Source organism: Lepidochelys kempii, chromosome 7 (assembly GCF_965140285.1).
Source record: "Lepidochelys kempii isolate rLepKem1 chromosome 7, rLepKem1.hap1, whole genome shotgun sequence".
NCBI classification, from domain to species: Eukaryota; Metazoa; Chordata; order Testudines; family Cheloniidae; genus Lepidochelys; species Lepidochelys kempii.
The window spans coordinates 68,658,679-68,678,474 of record NC_136386.1 but is presented as its reverse complement, the minus strand read 5'-3'; the positions used below and the strand labels follow the sequence as shown (position 1 = coordinate 68,678,474).

The following is a 19,796-nucleotide window of genomic DNA, read 5'->3' as shown; positions in this document are numbered from 1 at the left end:
ATATTGCATGTGGGGGGAGGGAAATTAATTTTGCACAGGTAACCTGAAATTTGATAAGTCCTCGCTTTTGAGTGCTTGAGTTTAGAACCTTAACACACTTTAAAATAATTCATTTGGATTAATTTCCTAATTAAAAAAAAAACCTCAAAAATTCCAACTTTGGAACTATATTGACCCCCCACCCCCAGCTTGGGTCATCAGCAAGGTTTGGGCCTTTACATCCACAGCACAGAACTCTTTCCCTTGAGGTAACAAAGTAGTAGCAGGCTTAGTATGTGGATCAGACAGTAGAGGGAGAAGACACCTATACTGTGCCAGTGGGTTTCATACCTATTTGCTAACAGCAAAGGCGAGGTAGAGCTGGTTGAAATTTGTCTGAGAGAAAAAAATTCCTTCAGAAAATGCTGCTTCAACAAAAGTGAAACCTTCCCTGGGAACGTACCAACTTCATTAAAATGTTCAATGAAAACTTCTTTGAAAATCTGATTTTTATAAGGTAGAAAATGTTTTATTTCAACTTTATCATTTTGACTTTTCTGTTGTATAATATTAATTTAAGTCTAGATGTTTTGATAAAGTCAAAACAAAATCAACAAGGAGTCCGGTGGCACCTTTAAAGACTAACAAATTTATCTGGGCAAAAACTTTTGTGGGTTAAAAAAACCACGTCTTCAGATGCATGGAGTGAAAATTACAGATGCAGGCATTATATAATGACACAGGAAGAGAAGGGAGTTACCTCACAAGTGGAGACCCAGTGCTGACCAGGCCAATTTGACCAGGGTGTATGTAGTCCACTCCCAATAATAGATGAGGAGGTGTCAGAGGCAAAGCTGCTTTTGTAATGAGCCAACCACTCCCAGTCCCTATTCAAGCCCAAATTAATGGTGTTAAATTTGAAAATTAATTTAAGTTCTGTTGTTTCTCTTTGAAGTCTGTTTCTGAAGTTCTTTTGTTCAAATATGGCTACTTTCAAATCTGTTATCGAATGTCCAGGAAGATTGAAGTGTTCTCCCACTGGCTTTTGTGTGTTACCATTCCGGATGTCCGATTTGTGTCCGTTTATTCTTTTACGTAGGGACTGTCCAGTTTGGCCAAAGTACGTGGCAGAAAGGCATTGCTGGCACATGATGGGATATATCACATTAGTAGCCGGATTCCTTGTTGTTTTTTGGTTACAGACTAACATGCCTACCCCCTGATACTCAAAACAAAATGTCACTTTGATTTTTCCTAAATGAAATTTTGGAATTTTTGTTCCAATGAAAAATGAAAAAACAAGCAAACTTTTGGAATTGCCTGTGGCACGGAAAATCTGGGTTGTAACCAGCTGTAAGGAATGTAGAGAGTCAGGACTCCTGGGTTTCATTCCAGGTTCCGAAGGGGAAAATCCTCTAGTGGTAATAGACCCATCAGCCCCATCCCTTCCACAAGCCTGTTTGTCCCCCTCTCCTCCTATGTGCTCCACTGCCCAAATCCTGCCTTATTCCTCCACTGCTCCTATCCAGGCCTATTTAGGATTATTGAGGCCTATGTACAGTTCTTTATAACCCTTCTCCTCCCTTCCTCTCTCTCAAGATCCTATGCCACTGCCCCTCCTCTACAATCCTGTCTCCCTCACTTGCTCCAACTTCTGTCTCCTACTGCTTCCCACCCCATGTCTGGCTACTGTCCTGTTCCCACCCCTCACTCTTCCTGCAATCCCTTCTCCCCATGTCCTGCCTCCACTTCCTCAACACTCTGAAATCTAAGTCAGGCTGCTTCCCCCTCCTTCTTCCTGCCTGGCCAGAAACAGGGGGTGGGGGTAGGCACTGAGTGCACAAGAGAGTCTACAGGCTTTCAGTTCAGGTGCCCAGTGTCACAGCAGCTCAGAGCAGCAACTTCAGGGAAAGACCTGCTCAGACCCTGAAGCCCAGGATGGGGTATGCTCAGTTGCTCTCAGGGGATGGGGCACGTGCATTCTGGTCACATGTAGGAACTGTGAGCAGATGAGACATGCCCAGTACTGACATAACCATCAAAGAATTTAGCAGACAAACCCTAATCAGTTGCTCTAATCAGTGGAGCTTTCAAAGGCTCATAACTTAGCCAAATGTGGGTGTCTTATCATGGGAACAGCAAATGGCGTTTCCCTGACACCAGGACAATACTCCTACCACATTCGAAGTTCCTATTCCACAGCACAGAGGTGCCAGAATGTTTTAAACATTTCTTAAAAATAATTTGTTAAAACGGGTAAAACAATGCATGTTCTCCTCACCTACCCTCACTCTCAGAAATGGCCGAACCATTTTTGGTGAGACTTTTAAAAAAAATTTCAGGCTGAGGCAGACATACCTGAACCGTTAAAGTTTGACAAAGTTATAAGCAACTGAAAACTGGTTCTTAGGTTGTAATGGGAAGTGTTGGGTAACCTTACCTACATGTATCGCCACCTGCACCAGCAACAACACACACACACACATACTCACACACATTAATTTATGTCAATTGTGATGCTGTGAAAGAGAAAGATGACCATTTGAATCATTGCTGGTAGCACTATTATACAATTTCAACATATCTTGAACAAATGATATCGCTGAAGGTGTCAATGGAACAGTTATGATTTGCAAAGTATGATTATCCTGTTCATATGCATGCATTACCTTTGTATCTGAAGTTATGAATATTGTCTATGTATCTTAAACATGTGGCGTATTCCTGAGTGACACCTCCCAGATAGAGTTAAATGTGGGCCAGACAGCTATGTGTTGATGGCCTATCAGGGACACTCCAGTCTCACAATGGGCCATTTACAAACCCTCATCAGGTACAGATAGCTCTTCCTGAGAATGCCTCAGACAGCAAAAAGCCAAAGGCCAACCCCCATGATTCAGCAAAACACGTAAGGGCATGTGATATGCTCTGAACCTGCACTCCATCCTGGGCCAGTACCTTTTCCATTACAGGGGCTGTCAGCTTTGTTTGGGACAGTAATTTTCCATGCATCTGGAAGAGGATATAAAAAGACACCTTAAACAGCTCCATGTTGCCTCTCTCCTGCTCTGGACTGTGGATTTACAACTAAAAAGAGCATCTTGAACTATAGCTTGAGGCCCTTCCAATCTTTTGGAAGTTATCAGACAGACTTTACAAGCCAGACCTGATATCAGGACTTTGCAATCATTAGTATGTATATGATCTATTAACCATTTATAACTCTTCTTTTCTTTTATTATTACATCTTTAGTCTTTCTAAACCCAAAGGATCAGACACATACCCCCAGGTCAATATATAGCACAGATCTTACCCAAATTTCATGCAGTTAGCCAATCCTTAGTAAACTAACTACCTCCCATGTAAGTAGGTATGTAAGTACCTCACATATCATGAAATGGGTTTTCAATAACCTCCCAGTATAGTAGATTGGGATGCCTGGATGGCAGCCATGGGCTGGAATGCCTATAAGGGTGTGTCTACAGTACAAAATTAGGTCGATTTTATAGAAGTTGATTTTTAGAAACCGAATTTATACAGTCGATTGCGTATGTCCACACTAAGCGCATTAAGTCGGCGAAGTGCGTCCTCAGTACTGTGGCTAGCATCAACTTACAGAGCGGTGCACTGTGGGTAGCTATCCCACAGTTCCCGCAGTCTCCGCTGCCCATTGGAATATTGGGTTAAGCTCCCAATGCCTGATGGGGCCAAAACATTGTCGCGGGTGGTTTTGGGTACATGCGATCAGGCCCACCTCCCTCCCGCCATGAAAGCAATGGCAGACAATTGTTTTGCATCTTTTTTGCCGGGTTACCTGTGCAGACACCATACCACGGCAAGCATGGAGCCTGCTCAGCTCACCGTCACCATATGTCTCCTGGGTGCTGCTGGCAGACACAGTACTGCATTGCTACACAGCAGCAGCTCCTTGCCTTCATGGCAGATGGTGCAGTAGGACTGAGAGCCATCATATATCTCCTGGGTGCTCCTGGCAGACCTCGGTGAGGTCGATCGGGGCGCCTGGACAGATGTGGCTATTATCCTCTTATAGCACCTAATGGGAGCCAGAGACTCCAGGTCATTCTCTTCTTTAAGTTTCGTCTCATGGAGATTCAGTCCTGCCTGGAATATCATGCGAGCTGGAGGCTTCTGCCTCAGGCTGCTCTCCCAGCCGGCAGCACAGCACGGTCGCACCTACCCCTTGCTCCCATGGCTCGTGAAGCCTGAACAGTAGTAAGGAGCAGTTCAACTATAGGCGGAGCAAGTGCAGAATGGTGGTAGAATGTGCCCTTGGATATTTAAAAGCTCACTGGTGCTGTTTACTGACTAGGTCAGACCTCAGTGCAACCAACATTCCCATTGTTATTGCTGCTTGCTGTGTGCCCATAATATCTGTGAGAATAAGGGGGATACGTTTATGGCAGGGTTGGAGGTTGAGGCAAATCGCCTGGTGTCTGATTTTGAGCAGCCAGACACCAGGGCGATTAGAAGAGCACAGCAAGGTGAGCTGCGCATCAGAGAGGCTTTGAAAACCAGTTTCATGACTGGCCAGGCTTTGGTGTGACAGTTGTGTGTGCTTCTCCTTGATGCAAACCCTCCCCCTTTGTTGATTTTAATTCCCTGTAAGCCAACCACCCTCCCCCCTTCGAAATAAAGTAACTATTGTTTTGAAACCATGCATTCTTTCTTTATTAATTAAAAAAAAATGAGAAAACAGACAAGATAGCCCGGGTGGGGTGCGGGAGGAGGGAAGGCCAAGGCCACATTGCTTATTGTATCAACACTAAAAATCAAACTGTTTGAATGACAGCCTTTTGTTGCTTGGGCCATCCTCTGGAGTGGAGTGGCTGGGTGCCTGGAGCCTCCCACCGTGTTCTTGGGCATCTGGGTGAGAAGGCTATGGAACATGGGGAGGATGGTAGGCGGTTATACAGTGGAAGCAGCGGCAGTCTGTGCTCTTGTTGGCTTTCCTGAAGCTCCAACAGACGCTTCATCATATCCGTTTGCTCCCCCAACAGATGCTTCATCATGTCCATTTGCTCCCCCATTAGCCTCAGCATCGTGTCCTGCCTCTGCTTTTCGCGCTCACTTAATTCTTTCCTGGCCTCTGCCACTGAATGCCTCCATGCATTAAGCTGTGCCCTATCAGTGCGGGAGGACTGCATGAGCTCGGAAAACATGTCATCGCGAGTGCGGTTTTTTCACCTTCTAATCTGCGATAACCTCAGGGACGGAGATGATAGGGGGAGCATAGAAACATTCTACGCTCTACACTTCTGGGGGGACTGCATGGTCACCTGTGCTGCTGAGTTCGCCACGCTGACCAAACAGGAAATGAAATTCAAAAGTTCCCGGGGCTTTTCCTGTGTACCTGGCTAGTGCATCAGAGTTCAAAGTGCTGTCCAGAGCGGTCACAATGGAGCACTCTGGGATAGCTCCTGGAGGCCAATACCCTCAATTTGCGTCCACACTACCCCAAAATCGACCCAGCAAGGTTGATTTTAGAGCTACTCCCCTCGTCGGGGAGCAGTACAGAAGTCGATTTTAAGAGCTCTTTAGGTCGACGGAATGGGATTGGTTGTATGGACGCAGTCATTTTTAAATCGACCTAACGTGGCTAAATTCGACCTAACCCCGTAGTGTAGACCAGGCCTAAGGGAACTGTGTTTGGTTTCTGGTTTATCAGTGTGGTATTGCAGAGGCTATTTTGTTACTGGTTTGGTGAATCTAATTAAAGAATAAATCACCAATTTTTGCGGTTTGTCTGCCCTGAATGTGGAATTCTCAGAGTGGCCTGCCCAAGGCACCCAATCACATCAATGATGGGGTGTTTACACCACGGAGGAAAAGGAGTTGTTTAGAGCTGGTCCAACTGGGAGTAATGGGATGAAGTCTAGCACAGGGGGAAAATTAGGCTAAATAGCAGGAAACATTCCTTAATCATGACATCTATTTGAATGTGTACGGTCTCCCAAGGGAAGTGGTGGAGGCTCCATTGGTTTAGATATTTCAAATTGGATTGGAGATCACTGGAGAACACACTATAGGGGATAACCCTGTCCTGATACCCTAAACAATAGACTAGATGTTACCTATTTATCATAGTGTACGAAAGCTTTAGAAACTGAGCTCGCTATATATAGGCACCAATTGAAATTCAAAGATCACTGTGGAATTAAGTCTTTTACAACTACTGGTTCATAATAGAGGTCTGTCATTAAAGGTAACAAGAGCTAGACAGGTTCCCAACTAGACCTCAAGTACACTTAACTTCCTGATTCTCAAATGTTTCTCTGAATAAATACTTAATCACTGCTTACTTATGCTTCTTGGAACATTTAATTAACTTTACACAGCTGAGTACAGATACCAAGCTTTATGTGTTTTTGTCTCAAAAATTACAGGGCAAATATCAGTTTTCATGAACTTTAATCCAACAGTTCACATAGCCACTCCTGCAGTGGTTAGGAGAATGTAATAATCTTATTAACGATGGTTGAACCTGAAAAAGATTTAGGAAAGGCCTCCGAACTTCAGGTGTTTATCTAAATTGGTTTTGGTGCCTTCGAGGAGTCAAGAAACTGCACATTTGGGGAGGTTCAAAAAGGAACGGTACAAGAAACTTTGTCCATCTCAGATGTAGACGGCAGGGCCTCTGAGATCTAGAGGGTCCTTCATTTTTTCTTATTACTATTTTTGTATTACAGTAGTACCTAGAGGCACAGTGCATATAAATATTCAGAGACAACCCTTGTGCCCAATAGCTTTCACTCCAAACAGACAGGAAAGGCAAAGAATGGGAGGAGAAACAGACCCAGAGAAGGGAAACAACTCACCCAAGGTCACACAGCATGTCAGCAGCAGAACAAGAAACAGAACCAGGGTTTTGGTATTGACTTCAGTGGCAAACCAAGATTCCACCCAAGCTCTCAAGTCCCAGTCCAGTCTAATGAACCACACTGTCTCCCTAGGTGTTTTTCAGCACCACAAAACATTGCTCCTTTCATGGCTTCTAAGAGAAGAGAACCCACTCATCCAGATGCTGTAAAACAACAGGAAAAAATGAGAGAAACTCTAGAGAGCAGACAGGTCCTGCTGCCTGGTATCCCATGCATCCACATCAAAGAAAAGAAGTCACTGGGGAGATGCAGGTACTCGGGCTGAACCCTATGTTAAGTCAACCATGGCAGCCTCAGCATCAGACTTTGGTTTTGGTACTATGCTGAAGTCCTACAAAAGGGGCAGATTTCCTGCTGTTTCCAGGTCTGTATTTGATTTTGGAAGTATAACCCCTCTTAAACCTATTTATCACAAGGACGGGTGTTATCCAGCAATCTTCATATATGAAAGGAAAGTCCTTCCAGCTGTGTAATGAAAAGATAAAATGAACTAAGTGGCTACACTGTGATAATCAAAGATAGATAAAGCCAAGAGAGTTTTGTTTGTAGAATAATAAATCTTTCTTCTTCACAGAATCTATGCCATTCTAGTAGGCATATTTTTGGCCAAGACAACAATAGGACTTTAAAGAGGTTATTTTGCAAGTGAAGAGTCAACATTTTGAAGCCCACATAGTGGACATTATATCAAGAGTTGCTATTCTATGCCAGTTTTGAAGTAGCAGTCATGTTGCACATTCTTAGACTGGCTGGAGACCTTTGCTGTGTATGGGCCTGTACAAGAGACCCCTCCTTTACTCCCAAAAAACTAGCCCATTCCCTAATATTGGAACTCAAAGTTTTGCTGAAGCACACTGTATGAATTGGCCATACAGAGGAGTCCCTACAGTGTAGGATAGGAAAAAGATCACTCCCTGGCATGGTGTAGAGTCCAACACTATGCAGGCTCTCTGTGTAGCAACATCTAGGAAGATCTTGGGAACAGGAGAAGATAGGACCAGAGTGTCTGTTGCTCTATATACCCTGTGGTACCTCCTTTTCTCCCTGCATTGGTGAGAGAACAGTTTGAGGACACTCCCGGGAAGCTGGCTCCATGGGGTGGGGAAGTGTATGAGAAATTTCTTACCCCCTTCTGCTCATGAGGATTCTCAATGCCCAGTCCAGTTACGCAAGCTGAATGCCAGGTAGTAGTAGTGGTGGTGGTGATGTGAGCCAAGGCTCTTCGAAATCAACGGCTCGACACTCATTGACTTCAGCGGGCTTTGGATCAGAACCTATGTCACTGCTGGCAGCCCCCTTCTCAAACCTTGCCTTTGCTGGTCTGATAATGGTGGTCAGATGAGCATGTGGTTTGTGTGGGTGTGTCAAATCTATTCAGCTTACACATCAGAATGATACTATTTGTCAGTGGTTAGTATGATATAGAAGAGTCTTGACAGAACTGTAAAATACTGTAAATGACTATTTCTATAGTGCTTGGACATAGAACATGGTATTTGACACAAAAAACAAAATGGGCAGCTTGCAGTATAGCTAAATGATCTATGATTTCAAGGGCTTTTGTTGTGGCCTCCCTTTATAATAACTGAGTTGCATTTTATTGCAGGGTTTCATAGTACACAGTATGGCCTCAGTCCTGCAAAGAGATGCATAAAGGCGGATCCACCATGTATTTCTCCACTGAAGTATACCTGTGTGCATTTCCTTCCAGGATTGAGACCTGTTCCTCTAATGTTGTTGCATAGCGTATGCTGCATTATCCAGGCATGTAACTACAATGGAATGTACAAAGTTATCTTAGCATGGGACTCCTCAAACACATTAAGCCAAACCCTGAAATCCTTATCTGGAGCTTAATCAGCCACAGTGAGACAAGGCAGAGTTTGGTTACTATCATTAACCCCCTCTCAAATTAGGGATAGTTCTAGTTGCAGATCAATCACCTTCAGTAGTTACTATTTCCTTAGTAAGCATGAGGAAGGAAAATATTACACCATGATTTTGTTTCTCTCAGATAAAATAATCACAGACAACATTAGCTATAATGCTGAGAGAACAAGCTCCTGTTTATGTTTGAGACACAGAATATTGCATGGACTCTGCCCTATGAAACAACTGAAAGAATGTGCTTTAAAATTCACAGATAGTGAGGCGGTACTGGTTGCATTTTTTGTCATTCCAGCCGCCATCAGTGTACATCTCTACACAGTTTTCCCCTCCTTTGCCATTTGGCTCATATGCACGCCAGTTGGTATAATTCAGAGGTTTCCCATCCAGATCATGGAATTCACCTGGAACATCACTCTCCCTTATGCCCAGATAAGCATATCTGTTAAACTGTTTCACAATATCCCAAATAGCATCGTTCTCCTCCTTGTTCCTAGGGGTGGCGATGGAGCCACCAGCATGTTCACACGCTTTTAATGTGGTTTCAAAATTGACTTCTTTCCCATTGGTAGCGAAAATTTTTTCCCCCACTTCTGTTATTTTTCCTTCCAAAGTAAGGACTGCAAAGGAAAGTGAAAAGATCTGGTTGGTTTTTTTTTGTCGTATTTTATACTGTACATGTTGCTACTATACTCCTGGGAAGGGAGAAAAACCACGTGGAAATGAGAGAAAGGAAAAGAAGAGAACATTACAAATAGAAAGGGAAGAAAGAGGAAAAAATAAAGGGAGAAAGGAAAGAGGATTGAAAAGAGATAGAGGAAAAGAATGAAGAGGAGGAGAAAATGAGGAACTACCTCTGTCACAATCCCACCAACTCATTAGTTTTTTCAGCGAGTCTATATAATTCTTCACCTACGGAAATCTGTCTCCTCCTACAACCTCAGTGTGCACTGCTCCCCCCGTACTAAATACAGTTTCAGACCTGATCTGTTATGTACAATTGGTAGAGCTGGTTGGAATTTTTCAAATTTTAACAAGAGAAAAGGAAAGTAATTTTGATAAAATCTTTGATTTTTCTCCCCAATTTTCCCCAACAGCTCTAATGACTACACAACCCTAGAGTGTATTGAGAATATAAGCACTACTGACATCATACAACTGCCTCAGTTTCAATGATTCCCAAGAGCTCAACACAAAAAAAATTCTTTTTAACAAGATTTTTAATGCAATTTGAATGAATGTGAGTGGCGTTTCCTTAAAGGTCCTTCCTACTCTGGGAGAATCAGGCCCTGTGTCAGCTCACCAGAGATCTCATTTGCTTCGGAGAACAATTGTGGTAGTCCTATACAGATCCTCTTGCTGAGAAAATGGGCCCTGAGCAGTCTCCTATTAGGGATTTGTGCTTCTCCAGAGGGAGTTCAGTCCCCTGAGTACCCACCCCAGATGATCTATGTTTCAAAAGAGCTGAGCCGCACACCTCACCTTGTATGTATCTTGCTCCTCCTCATAGATAAACCAATGGAGAATTAGCCAAAAGGGGGTAACTTTTCTGCTCTGTTAAGACCTGTAGATTCCACTCTCTACAGTGAGAGCTGCACATTAATCAGTTGGTCATGGTGAGGGAAACCTACTCCCAAAGAGCAACATGTACAAGCAAGAGAAACTGCAACAGCCTGCTTGATGTTTTTCTCCATGTGCCGCCCTACATGCTGGAGATGCACAGCACAGTCCTTCGCACTGGGCTGTGCCTAGTCCCTTTTGATTCTAGTGTAAGTTCTTACAGTCCATTCATACATGTAGTATGCAGAATGCTCAGTATGTTGTATAGCCCTAAGCCCCCATCTATGCTGCATCTTATGGGCAGCCTTTTGCATTGCCCTTTATACTGCATAGACACACACACTGACCAGTCTTTCTTGGGAGGCTTTCATTACTGCAGTATCTGAGTGCCTCACAAATGATCTTTCCAACACCCTTGTGAGGTAGGGCAGTGCTATTATCCCCATTTTATGGTATAGAGAGACTGAGTTACTTGCCTAGGGTCACACAAGATGTTTGTGGCAGAGCAGGAATTGAACCCTGGTCTCCCACATCTCAGGCTGGGCTGCTGGATCATCTTTCCTCTTCTTCCAAAGTGCAACAAACACCTCAGCATACTTAATTGGTATTTGGAAGGAAGTTTTAGTGAGGAAAGTTTTAGAATTGAATAAATTTTTTGAAATGTAACTTACTTTAAGTTGGGCTATCATGGTTCATTTTGTACATTGCATTTTACACAAGTTGTGAGGAAAAGCAGAAAGATTACCTCCTTCCAGTCTGGTAATTTGATGTTTTAAAAACTGGAGGCTTTCTTGCAATTCAGGGTCAACAGAAGCAGGCAGGCCTAAAGATAAAAATAATAATTATACAATTGATTTAAACTGGACTTCACTGATAAGAAAAATGCATCATATACAATTAATAACAAGTTTCCAAAATTGGCTTGTACTTGACATATATCAGTTTCATTTTCTGGGGTGGAAAATTCTATTTTCCTGTATGTATATATTTTCAAAGAAACCCTATCACATATTGATTGTTCTTATCCATAATACATAAAATATATGTCAGTTGAAACTCCAGCTCTGGAGAGTAGTTACTTAAAGCAGATTACATGTGAAATAAGATCAGTTTTTCTAATCTGAAGTCTTTTGTGTGTGTGAAATCCATGAAAGGGTTAATATTTTAGAAACCATATCCTGCGTAGGCTGAACCAATCAGAACTTGCTCTGATTTAAATTTGCAACTTGACAGCCACAATGGAAAACTTTAGTGGGTGTGGAGTTTGTGTGATATTGAACAGAACTGGAATCCTCTTCTCTGCCTCCTTTATGGTCAGTTAAACTCTTATAGTTTTACGGTATGCTTCTATCTGAATAGTGACTGCAAAAATGTCATTGTAGGGTTCCATGTAGGTTCTCTCCAGGATGACATATGAAATATCCACAGTTTATAGATACAGAGATTTTAAAAACAAAAACAAAAAACCTCCCAGCATGCAAGTTTATCATGGGATCTGAGAATCAAGCTGGCTATTTTTTTTCATACAAAATCATCACCAGTAATAAAACTTCTGCAGGCAAAATTATGCCATGACACCTGTACAGTCCCATTGCTGTCATTGGGGTAGCATAACTGTAACTGATGAAACTCAGTACAGAATTCTGTTGCTGTTGCACAAGGAGGAATCGATTCCTTCTCAGTATCTCAGAACTGTGTTGGCTCTGCATTTGTAAGAGGAGTAAAAGGTAGTAAAATGTACTTTAGTCAATACAGTCAGGAGATCTGATAGATACAGGAAGCAGATCAGTTGAATAACAAAGGCACCATTTGTACAGTCACTTCTAATAGCAGAACTGCACTTTAATAGACTCAGTTACTTTTCCCTGGACTGCTTTATACGCAGCACAAGTATCCAGTTTTTTGGACTAAACAAAGATTAGTCTTATTCACCTTGTGGTCCAGGCTCCCCTCTCTCCCCCTTGTTGCCTTTTTCACCCTGGGGCCCTTGAACCCCAGGAAGCCCATCTCTTCCGGGAAGACCTAGCATGCCACTCGGTGGCCCCTGAGGACCTGGAGAAGAGAAGCACACAAATGAAAAACATACAAAACTTCTTTTCAACTGATGCATTTTATGGGAAATTCAGAACAGTGGTTTAACAGATGCTGGCCTGCAAAGCAACAAACTGCATTGTGCTTCTGAATAACTTCATTAATGCACAAGCCTCGGGTGACTGTTGGCTTCATAACACTGACTCCATGGAATGAGCAACCAAATGCATGTTAGGATCCCAACTACTTGAACCTTGGAGCATCTTTGGTGATGGAGCTGGAGAAAGCTTCTGATCTGCCCTTTGGCATGGAAGGAATATTGCACAATGAAACAATCAGCATCTGCAGGTGGTGCATTAATAGACCAATGGTGCATACAGCCTCTTGGCTTCAACAACCTGAGAAGTGCATCAGAAGCCTAATTAATCCACTGACATGTAATTGCTTCCTGGTATTACATTTTCATTAATTCATTTTAAAAACCAGTTTTGTTGAGCATTATAGAAAGTATCCTCTGCATGAAAAGTAGTTCCCACTGAAAGGGTAATAGAAAAGAGATGGGGAAAGTTATGCTTGTGAATGCATTGATCAATTGTTAATTTTCTGCCCTAATTCTCTCTTATTTTAAGAATACTGTGAACTGTTGCCTTCTCTTCTTATGCCCAAGAAATCAGCTGTAGTTTATGCCCAATAGCCACTTTCATCTCATTTTCTTGCAAAAAATAAATGGGGACTACAGACCAGCGCCCAATTTAACTTTTACACTTGGAAGTGGTTTAAAAATGGCTGAAGGAGCCACAAACCTTTGCTGTAAGGGAAGCTTGTCACTGGGAAGGGGACAAATTAACAGTTGGAGCTGAGTGGGAGATTTTTTCCACAACAGTCTTTGAGATATCAGTTTTCTTTCCTGGCCCAAATCAGGACAAAAAAGTAGAAATCATGAACTGATAAGTAAGAAAAAAAGTTTGGATCAGGTCAACTAAAGTGTTTCATTTCTATAATTTCAAAACGTTTTGGTTTTGACCTTTTTAATGCTCCCCCCCTTTTTTACATTACAACTCAACTAAAAAAAAATAAAATAAAAACTGGGTTTGAGCCCAAACCCAAACTTTTCTTTTAAAAAATATCAACATTTTTTTAATTGTGAGATTTGTCAGAAATAACCCTTTCTGCAAACCATTATGGTTTTGACAAATTGACATTTTATGACAAAAAATATTGTCAGAAAATTCCTAACCAGCTCTATTAAAATTGCCACTTTTCCCTCCTTCAGCTTCCCACTCTTCTGCCAAAGAACTGCTTTTGTTTCCCTCTCATTTCCACAACATGAATGTTCCTCCTACTCCACACCACGGGGAGTTGTTGCACCAGTAGAAGTTCACTAAAGTTGGAATTACAGGACAATTTCACTCTAAGCAGAAATTCACGGTATTTACTGACTTCACCATCAGAGGGTTCCACTGTGCATTAAATAGAACTCATCATTTCTTTATTTCATCTGACTCAAGGAAACGGGTGATAAACCATTTAGTTTACTAAGCATAATAGTCAACACAGCAATACATCTATTTAACAGGGGAGATAACCACTGACCATACCTGGTGGGCCTGGGTCTCCTTTCATACCATCTCTTCCATCTCTTCCAGGCAATCCATTGACTCCTGGGGTGCCAGGGATTCCAGGAGCTCCTGCACACTTCTCCTCAGCATGACATGTCACCAAAAAAACAGCTGCTGTTGCAAGTATGTGAAGTGACTGGAGTGACAGCATTGTTCAGGCCAGCTACAAAAACAAGCTGCATTTACCATGCAATTCTGCATTGAGAAAATAGGAGCTCATTTATGCTAACTGGAAATAATGAAGAAGTGGTGACTGTTGGCCTTGAATGAAATTTGGCCTTGAATGAAGTCTTCAATTTGGGATTAAATCTTTCAAGTTTCGTCCTGTCCCCCGCCCATTTATATTGAGGTTATGGAAGTATCCCTAAAATGATCCAAGGTTGAGAGAGAATATTAAAATAAACAATTAGTCATTTGGTGGCAATGGTCATAAATCATGCTCTTTTTTTTATTTGATGTGTGTAAATCAAATGTAATATATTACACGGCAGTTTTGAAAAATGCATCATTCCAAACATTAACTTGCAAGCAGGATTGATTCTCATGTTATGAATGGCTAAGTCCCTTCGTTTTCAACCAATTTTTACCGAAAAATTCCCAGGTTCTACAAAAAGTATGATTCATTTTTTCCTGATTTTTCACCCTACTGTTGTATCATTCAAATATATTAAAATATCTTATTTTATTAGGAAAATACAATACATAGCATGAGATACATGCATTATGATAATACATTAGTCTATGTGTATACGCAAACCTGCCTGTTGAAGTAAGGCTATGTATTAGTCTAGAAGATACACCCAATAAACAAACAGACACACATGCAAGCTCTGAAGTGCGTGTGCATCTGAGCATCCTGATAAATCCCTCACCCACCACGTATACATTTCAAGCTGTTAGGAGATAACAGTTTGAAGTTTTAACACACTAAAATGGGAAGAAAATGAAAATCTGTATCAGAATATATTTCAGAAGTATTTGAAAGTTTAAAAATAAACAAACACAGGAGAAAAGGATGAAGTTGAGTGTATGGCTTACAAATGGTGTGGCCCAATTATTAAATGTAAATATTTATAGGCTAATAGTTCTAAGTCTACAACAGTAAACTGTTTATTCAAATGAAAAGTTTTATTTGGGGATTAGAGATATATTGTTTTCTTAAACTCAGATGTACCGTTGTGTTTTGAGTTCTGGTTTAGTTCTGCAGCAAACCACACTGAGGAATGGAATTCAAAGCATTAATCTACTAAATACTCCCCACCCCCCCGTCTTTCCGTCCACCAACCGCCCTCCTCCCCCCCGATATTTACCCAGAAAAATTATTAAGTTTTTTGCACTGATTTTCACCTGTATTTGTTGTTTTGGTAATAAACACTGGTAAATTCCTGGGGAAAATTAAATAAAATAAAAACTGAAAATGAAGGGCCCTATGTATGGCAGATCACAGACTATTTGCATCTGCAAAATAACTTTATAATCCACACCAAGTCTAAATGACTCAAAGTGGTGAAAACATTCAAGAACTAAACAGAACAGTTTTGACAACACTTTCTTCTCAATTTTGGATCAACTATACAGCTGGTTGAAATTTTTCAAATGTCAAAAATGTGAGCAATTTTGAAAAAAAATCAAAATGTTTTCTGACCTGCTCTCATTACAATCTAGTTAGAAATGGTTAAAGTCAAACTGGACGTAATGTACGGTACTAAAGCACGAATTCTCCTTCAGTTATTAGCATCATTCAGCTAAAATAGCGAGAGTGGTGAAGATGGGTTCAGGATGTCGGTGTGGCTCTCCCATCCTACCTTGGGTGACTGTGTCCTTGATTGGGTGACTCTCATATAATGTGTTAGACTTCTGCATCCATTTGGAGTCCTACTGACTCCAAACTAGTGGATCTTGATGCAGTTCCAGGTTCCTGATCCTTTGGATGTTAAGATGAAAAAGCAATTATTCAACTCTGAGGGGATGTTTACACAGCAATTTCGAGGCACGATTGCAGCACGTGAAGGCAGACCTGAGCTAGCTTCCATCGAGCTAGTTTGCTAAAGATAGCTGTGCAGCTGCGATGGCACAGCATGCCTATCCAAGTACAATCCCACCCAGACCCTCAGGCGGCCAGTCCATGCCGCTGCCCATGGCCCTCTGGTTACAGTGCTATTTTTAGTGAGCTAGCTGGCTCAAAGCTAGCTCTGGTATGCCTACACGTTGTGTCCCAATTGCAGTATAGACATACCCTAATTCTTGCTCGTCCTCTCGCTCCTCAGTCATAAAACCCCAGCATTTTTCAAGCAACTCCACATCTGTTGAAACCACTAATACAAGTAGACTGGAATAGTAACAATAAAGGTAAATATAGCGAAGCATTTGAAAATATAATGGAAAATGTAAAGGGAGAGGTTTGCAGCATGGCCTAAGAGAAGTTCTTTGTAGTTTTATAAAGAGTTCACTCACCCTTCTGCTCTGAAGTAGAATGAAAAAAAAGTCCTCAAAAGTCTCACTTATAAAGTATGTTATTTGATAACACGCCTTCATACCAAAGTGGAGGCTAGATAAGTATAATTTGCATAATTCTTTTTTGTTTTGTTCACACACTTAATTTGTTATACAAATACTTAGAAAAGTTTCAGGAACTGCGTGATGCTGATTTTCTCGATTATAGTAATAAGTTATGTTTTAAAGGAGGAAAAAAACTCTCAAGCAGAACAGATCGTCTCAAAAGATTTTTTTTTTTGAGTTAATTCAAAGAATACAAAGTTTTCATGGACATTTCATCTCATTTCTAAAATAAACCTTGTTACTGTTAAAAAGATTACAAGGAAAGATGGGCATGTAGCTAAGGGAGGCAGTGGGTGGCCTAGTGGGTACAGCACTGGACTGGGACTCACGAATACAGGGCTCTAGTCCCAGCTCTGCTAGTGGTCTGATGGGTGGTCTTGGGCAAATCACTTCCTTTTCTCTGATAATGATATTGATTTCCTCTGTAAAGTCCTTTGAGACCTACTGATGACAATCACTAAAAACTAGGTGTTGTTTTTAAGGCAATGGACCTGGACTCATGAGGTGTAGAATCAGTTTCTGGCTCTGCTACAGACTTCCACTGACAACCTGGGCAAGGCACTTAATCTTTCTGTGCCTCAGTTTCCCATCTGTAAAATGATATTAATACTACTTTCTTTCTCCCATCCTTTGGCTGACTTGTCTCATCATACTGTGATCTCTTCAGGCCAGGGACAGTCTCTTACTATGTACATACCACTACACTTAAACCACTACAGAGGCACTTCTTTTGTCTTCCCTTCCTGCATGATGACTCTGTTTACTGCTTACATGCAACTTAAATAGAGCACACATTCCTTTGTTTAGGGGCAGACCTGTTTGCCAATTTCGGTTTGGCCAGGGCTGCGGGGTTTGAAACATGCCTTACCGCCACCATGTGGCGGGTGGGGGTGGGGGAGGATATTATAACTTCACAGACGCTGTTGCCCTACATTTTTTACCAGGACAGTACTGTCCAGCAAATTATGAGTTTTCAAATGATACTTTACAAGGCAGGCTTTGTACAAGGGTTCCTACAATAGTGTGCAGGGTGTGACTTCAGGGGTGCCTTCTGCCGTAGTATCACACTTACAAAAATAAACTTCAGAACATTTAAGTTAAACCATAAAAATTAAAATCTTCAAGCAATTAGATAGTCTTAGAAAATTCAGCCCTTTTAATCTATTTGCTCTCCTAGGGAAAACAAATGCCAGTTATACCAGCCAAAAAAATGAGCATAAGAATTTTTCAGCTTCTGTGGAAAAAGGTAGGTGTGGTTTCTCTGCTTTAGGAAATATATAACCTTATTAACAGAAGAGCTACTTGTCCTTTGCTTTTGGTTTACATATTTTTCCTGATTTCTTATTTCCTTGAAGTCAGACGTTAAATCCTCAAATCAAGTAGCCTGGATACTGCATGACAAAAGGAGTTCATTGTCTCAGCGAGTCACAGTAAGCTAGATGAAACAACTGAATGCAGAACGATCTCAGAGAAGTGGGTGCCATTGATTTACCATAAGTCATTTCTAAGATTGTGACCTGGGAAATAATTCCTGGAATGGATCATTAATCTAACCCTGTGGAACATGTTCAAAGGCCACATCTATGCAAAGAATAAATTAATTTGTTCCTCCAGAGGCAACATGGGATTTAGTTTGGTGGACATTACTTGCACATATGTCACATATACTACTTGGTACTAATCAAGGTAAATGATAGATTAATTTATAAAGCTAGCTCCCTTGCAAAATATCAAACTGGTGGGCCAGCACTTCTTCTAATATGGTGTATGTGTATCGCATACACACCAATCACTCGCTAAAGTTCCCTTTATCACTCTTCTTTATGAGACTCCTATAGACTCTCTTTTTCAGAAGAGGTGCTGGTGATATCATCCATATTTCAGAGAGGCTCTTATGGAGAGTATTCTCACACATACTGTACCTATGCCACCTCGGCTCCCACTAGTGGCAATTGGAATTCGGATGACATCTCAGACCTGATCCAAAGGCCACTGAAGTCCACAGAAAGACTCCCATTGCCTTCAGTAGGTTTTACCTCAGACCCTAATTTGTTTCCCAACTCATTCATACCTTACTCACAACATGATTCTCTTTGTAGTCATCCAAGTTCACATGTGGTACCATGGTAACCGCGTGCCTCATTATCCATAGTCGCTTCAGTCTCTCTCATTCTTTATATCTAGATGTTTTTCCATGACAATTTCTGTGTGGGGAGTTTTTTCTTCTTTTATTGGCTCATTAAACCTACCACAGGACAATGGCAGATGTTAGTTTTTGGGGACCTGAGATGCACCCTTCGGGTATGTCTACACAGCAATGAGAGTGCTCCAGCTTTAACGCCCTTGCGTCCACACACCAACTGTGTTAACCTAGGGCTTGGATCAAGGTTCCCAGGACCCTGCAGGGGTGGAGGGTCCAAGCCTCTGTTAAGCTGGGACCAAAGGTCCAAGCCCGATTGCTTTCCTGTGTGCACACAGTTCCAGCTTGACTTGGGTCCCGGAAGTCCTCTGGACTGGATTGTATCCCATAGTTCCTTCAGGCCACCTGTTTAGTCCTCTCTATGCAGACAATCTGTGATGCAGTCTATTCCACTCTAGTGCAAACGGAAGCCCTTTATGGTGTTCACTGACACCTCAGACACAGGGCTGGGTGTAGTGCTAATGCAGGCTGACGGAAATGGGGAGAGACACCCCATCGTGTGCCTGAGCAGGAAGATGTTGCCGCAGTAGCAGAACTATGCAGCCATAGAAAAGGAATGCCTAGCCATGATGTGGCCCTTAAAAAGCTGCAGCCATATCTATTTGGGCAGCGCTTCACTGTGTACACCGACCATTTGCCCCCAACGTGGCTACCCAGATGAAAGGGGCGAATGCCAAGCTCCTGAGGTGGAGTCTCCAACTTCAGGATTACGACATGAAGGTGGTCCATGTTAAGGGGAGTGCCAACATTATAGCCAATGCTTTGTCCCAGAAAGGGGGGCCAGAACTTCCCCAGGCCACTGGCTAAAATGGCCCCACTCAGTTCAGTCTTGGGGGAGAGATGTGACAAAGTGGGGTTTTATTCATCTTTTTACGTTGCATGGGAGTCTTATTGTCCTGTACTAATACTGTGTGTACCTCAGTTTCCCAGTGTACTGCACCAACACTTCAGTGGTGGGAATTGGGTGTGTGATTTTGCTGAGGCCCTCGGGCAGGTGAGGCTGCCAAGGTGTTTGCACCTATGTAACCTGAGACCGCTGAGGGGGATGCAACCAGGTGACA

The 19,796-nt window shown here is 42.0% G+C and overlaps 1 protein-coding gene across 1 annotated transcript; it reads right to left on the bottom strand.

Annotated features, from left to right (window-relative positions):
- Positions 1-8,895: 8,895 nt before the first annotated feature.
- LOC140915321 (pulmonary surfactant-associated protein A) lies at positions 8,896-16,298 on the bottom strand. The gene is made up of 6 exons (XM_073354905.1): positions 16,213-16,298; positions 15,782-15,900; positions 13,956-14,139; positions 12,259-12,378; positions 11,072-11,149; positions 8,896-9,386 (listed from the first exon to the last, which is right to left on the bottom strand). Exons 3-6 carry the CDS (start codon positions 14,125-14,127, stop codon positions 9,010-9,012), a joined length of 747 nt encoding a protein of 248 aa, XP_073211006.1. The 5' UTR covers positions 14,128-14,139; positions 15,782-15,900; positions 16,213-16,298; the 3' UTR covers positions 8,896-9,009.
- Between the last annotated feature and the right edge of the window lie 3,498 nt (positions 16,299-19,796).